This window comes from Amphibalanus amphitrite, unplaced genomic scaffold (genome assembly GCF_019059575.1).
Source record: "Amphibalanus amphitrite isolate SeventyFive unplaced genomic scaffold, NRLGWU_Aamphi_draft 002179F_arrow, whole genome shotgun sequence".
NCBI lineage: Eukaryota > Metazoa > Arthropoda > Thecostraca > Balanomorpha > Balanidae > Amphibalanus > Amphibalanus amphitrite.
Window position 1 is genome coordinate 17,749 of NW_024883672.1, and position 4,881 is coordinate 22,629.

General features: G+C 49.5%; 1 protein-coding gene across 1 annotated transcript; it reads right to left on the reverse strand.

Moving 5' to 3' along the window:
* Nucleotides 1-242: 242 nt before the first annotated feature.
* On the reverse strand, nucleotides 243-4,404 carry LOC122376518 (choline O-acetyltransferase-like; the record flags this gene model as incomplete). The annotated part of the gene is made up of 3 exons (XM_043356412.1): nucleotides 4,344-4,404; nucleotides 3,721-3,918; nucleotides 243-415 (listed from the first exon to the last, which is right to left on the reverse strand). Coding segments are annotated over exons 1-3 (401 nt in total), but the record flags the coding sequence as incomplete, so codon positions are not given.
* Nucleotides 4,405-4,881: the final 477 nt, after the last annotated feature.

The following is a 4,881-nucleotide window of genomic DNA, read 5'->3' on the forward strand; positions in this document are numbered from 1 at the left end:
GGTAGGAGGCATGATCTAAATGTTTACTTAGTGTATTGCCGTTTTTTATTCTTCCTGTTGTTCTTCCTGTTGTAATAAATCGCATCACTAATTCTATGATAAGAATACATGGGATGCAATCAATTTACTGAGCAGTCTACACAAACTTTTGATGAAATTGAATTTATTCGAATCAAACGCACAATTCCATTCCAGTCTTCTTACCTGACCAGCCTCGTCTTCATCTTGCTCGCCTCCCTCACCTGGTCAGCTTCACCTTCCACTGGTAGGCGCCGTGGACCAGCTGGGCCATGTAGAGGAGCATCGCGTCGTTGGTGGGAAACTCCCGTCGTGGAAATACCATTCCCGGGTTGGAGTTGATGGGGAGTGCCAGCGGCACCTTCAGATACATCGAGTGCAGCCAGTACTGGAACGCCTGTGGAATGTCAACGGGGAGTGAATGAGCGAGTGAGTGAGTGAGTGAGTGAGTGAGTGAGTGAGTGAGTGAGTGAGTGAGTGAGTGAGTGAGTGAGTGAGTGAGTGAGTGGGTTAATGAGTAAGTTCGGGATTTTGCAAGCCACATTCAGGTACTCAGTGAGCTCATACTCATAGACACATGGATTACAAAAAAATTAAGGTCTTTGAATATATTTTAGATAACCCCTTCCTATTTTACAAAGAAACTGCCACAGATCACCACGACAAACACGTCGATGAATGCAGATCACATCCCGGAAAGCCTTGCGCATCATCCTATCACACATCCAAACACAATAACCAGCGAACAAAATCCACGCGTCGACAGAAGAGTTTCCCTTTCCAAATTGGCTTCCAACTCAATCACTTTCTTCGCCGCCGCGCTACGCCAAATCATCTCTCCGCGAAATTAACTTTCAATTGGATCGTCTTTTCCGCGCGTCTGCATCCCCCTTGGCACGCCCCGGTTCGGTGTGCTTAATCAATTACATCGACATCGACAAAGCCGGAGCGGCGGAAAGTTTACTAACGAGCGCCACAAAGCGGACGGACAGACTCGCCGACCGATTGTCAGGTATGGGACGTGCGCTGACTGCGGTGGGTAGACGCGCTGGGGCGAAGATGCGACGCTCGGGGTTGTTCTGGGCGCCCGCGGGTGTCTCGAGCGCTACCGAGCGCCCGGGGCACCGGGAGGGGGGAGGGGGATGGTGACTGAAGGAGGGGAGTGCGCAGCCAGCTAGTTGGGTAAATCATCGGGATTATGCGGCTGGGTGGCTGTCCAAACAGGCTCCAATGCCAGGCACGTGCCCCGAGGGCGGGACCGATGGGAAGGGAGGAGAGGGGAGCGGTCGAGGAAAAACGTCGGAAGGTAGTCAGGTGCGTAAAAATGGCGGTGTGATGCATGCTTTCTAGCTTTACGAACTGAGTCGAAAAAAAAACATTTCGGCAAGTATTTCAAAGAAAAAAACATCATCTAGTTAAATATAAGCTAGTTAAACCAAAGAGTTTCAGGATTAACGGGATGGCGAATGGAAAGAGATCTACCGCAGGGGTATCTGATGTGATTTGATTGTTTTGTGTGCCATGTGGCCGCGGAATGCATGCGAGCCAATGATCAAAATTTAAACACGATAGGCATCTCACTCAAAATCTGTTCCAATTTTTCATCGTCAATAATTGTCTTCTGATTTCATGTGAAGGCAGAAGCTCATTTCATCAAAAAATCCCACTTTGTATAAATGTGTTTGAGACGTAAATCATTGAATATTCGTACGTTACGTACAAACACAAACTTTGCATACATGCAAGCATTTCAGGAATTCAGTGGGGTAAAATATTTTTGATCTAAGCGAAACACACTGTTGTTTCATAAAGTTACAGGACAGGTCTTCTCTCAGTAAACTTGCATTGTATCTTGTTAGTAAACTTCTCAGCATCGCTTCATATTGCAATATGTTTCTAGTGCAAACTTATTTCAGTTCTTAAAACAAAACGGAGCTCTCGTAATCCGGGTCGTTTCGGAGACGTCTAGTTTTCAATAACATAGACCCGGGAACAGGGGGGGGGGCAGCGGGGGCGCTTGCCCCCCCCCAACTTGGGAGCCGAGGGGGCGGCGCCCCCTCAACATTGAGACTGCGAGAAAGGATCTTTCCTCCCTTTTCCGGACTTCTTTCCTTCTTGTTTCCTTTATACATCTAAATATCAACACACGGCATTTTCCTTGCCATCTGAATGGTTTCTGCTGATTGGTAGTGTATCGATTTGACAACACCTGCTATTGTCATCCCGCTTTGGTTTGGGCCTGACCTTGGTCATAAGTTTGGCAGGCCATATTTTATAATGGGCCATTTTTGGTCAACTTTGAGAAATACATAGCGTACATACAACGGTGGTAAAATCGTTGATATAGGTATATCGCAGTTTACCCGGTCCGGGTGTGAGGGAGGGGTGTGGGGCAATGAGTGCACTGACGTGGCGCCCTCGGAGGGCCGGTATGGGATTAAAGCTCAGTGACACTAAGGGCTTGTGTGGTGCCTTCAGTTATCGGTAGCACATTCAGAATAGCCGGCGCAGGGCCCTCAGAGCCGCCGGTAAGGGGCCTTTAGAGTTTAGAGGCACTGGTGTGGGGCCGTCATGCAGGTGCCGGTGTGGGCACTCAGAGGTGCTAGTGTGATTCTCTCAGAGGCGCCGGCGAGGGTCCTTACAGGCGTTGCTGTAGGCCCTCAACTCATAGACGCTGGTGTGAAGCCGTTACAGACGGGTGTGGGGCCTTTAGAGCTGCTGACGCGAACTCTCTACAAGCCGGCAGGGGGTCTCAGTGACCGGCAAGGGGCCCTTAGGCCGACAGAAGAAGTCCTGTGGGGTCAGTACCATGCCGGTAGAGACCGGCATGGTACTGTCAGACACCGGTGGGGCCCTCAGAGGGACCGGTGTGGGGCCCTCAAAAGTCACCAGTGGATGGCCTTTAGATGCGCTGGTGTTGGTTGGGTTCTCGGAGCCGCCGATATAGGGCTTTTAGGCACTGGTGTAGGCACTCAGAGTTGGGGGGGGGGGGTGAAACCCTCAGCGACACCGATGTGGCTGTGGGCCCTCATAGGCGCCAATGAGGGTCCCACAGTTGCCGTTATGGAGCCCTCAGAAAAATAAGTGCGGGACCATCACAGGCGGGAAATGCCCCTAGAAGTGGCCCCTCATAGGTCGGTAAGAACTCTCAAGAGGCCAGAAACGGGCCTTTGGAGACCACCGAGGGGCCCTTAAAAGCCATAAGAGGCCCTCAGAAGCCGGCGTGGGGCACTTATGGAGATCTTGGTGTGGCTATTTGGGGCCATGAGGTGCTCTAACGAGCCCCATGGGGCCCTTCTAAGTCGAAATATGGCAATCGTTAGCCCTCAGTGGTCTAATGGCGCCGCAGGGCCCCTCGGACCCGAGGATCCCTTTGAACCCGATGGGGGGGGGGGGGGTACGTGACCCCTTAGACCCCTAGCCACGCCATTGTTTCATATGCATCATGTCAGGTATTTTAGGCTCGCCCCCCCCCCCAACTTGAAAATCGTTCCCGGGCCCCTGTTCAATAACATCATTACCTTCCAATTCTGCTGTGTTCATGCAAGTTACACAAACCTTCCAGAAGACGTTTCATAACCGATGTTACTTCCTTGGTCATTAACGGGATTTTCAAAACTCCATGCATTCTTTTATGAGGAGAATAGTGGGGTTCCATTGCATTGAACTTGCATTGAACCCGAAATATTGCCACAAACTCACCCAGTTATTGTCATTTTCTTGTTTTCTGAGGAGACCTTTCTGCAGTATCGGACCCGGGCCATCGTCTGCCGCAAATTTGGCGACGATCTGCTCCAGTTCTGCGTTCATTTCTGGTGTTAGTAGCGGTTCCAGCGTCATTTTGTACCGCTGCATTGTGTGCGCCAAGTCAGGAACGGGGAACTTCGGAAGCTCGAGAGTCTGTCGGAAGAACAGTCAAGGTTAGGTACGCACCTCGTCTTTTAGAGCAAGTCGGCTAACTTTAAGGTAGTAAAACGGAGGTGGAAATTCAAAGCTTGTGTAGGTTTCGAGCGTACCCTGATATTTCAGAATTCGGAAGCTGCCCAGTTTTCAGAAAAGTTTTTAAAGCATCCAAGCTTGGGAATATGATTCGAACGCTGATCATAACTTGATTAACTTTGATTAACTTGATTGTTATGACTGATTGTTAAGCTTGATTGTTGATCACCATGTTTGAAATGAAGCACACATTCACAGGACCACATTGGGTGCCTAAATGAGGGAAGAAAAACTGGAAAATGACAGATGGAAAGTTGAAGATACACAATCGTCCTAATCGCCTAACCAAAACTGATCACATTCTCTCAGTAAATATAGACACATACCTGCTCGAGTTTGGGCTCCAGGTTTTCCATGGCGGCGACCCGACTGCCTGGGCTGCTGTGGAAACCTGAGAGTGAAAACAATGCGAGTTAAACATTAATAGGAAGCTGTTTGCATGCTCAGATTTGTGTGGTTATACGATAGTGAACGATATAGTGTACGATAGTTTACCTACTTCATATTCATCGGTTGTGTAGGGATTATACGGTGCTTGATAGCCTATACCTGTGCTCTTGCGCCCACCCAAAAGCTCCAACACACACGGGATTGTGGGGGGGGGGGAGCATTGTGTATGGAGTAGCGTTTTCAAGTCAGTGTTAACGTTCCTGCTTCAACTAATGCATGGAAATGCATCAATTGCTAATTGTTGTTCATTTATTGCCAGATAGTGTACAGCGTACACATTGCATACTATGCAGTATGCACATTGCACAGCTCCACCAAATGGGCCCTTTCACCCGTGCGCAGCCCTGTCGGGTGGGTTCAGGGATCCGTGTCCAACTCTATCGGGCGGGTTCAGGGACCCGTGCACATCTCTAT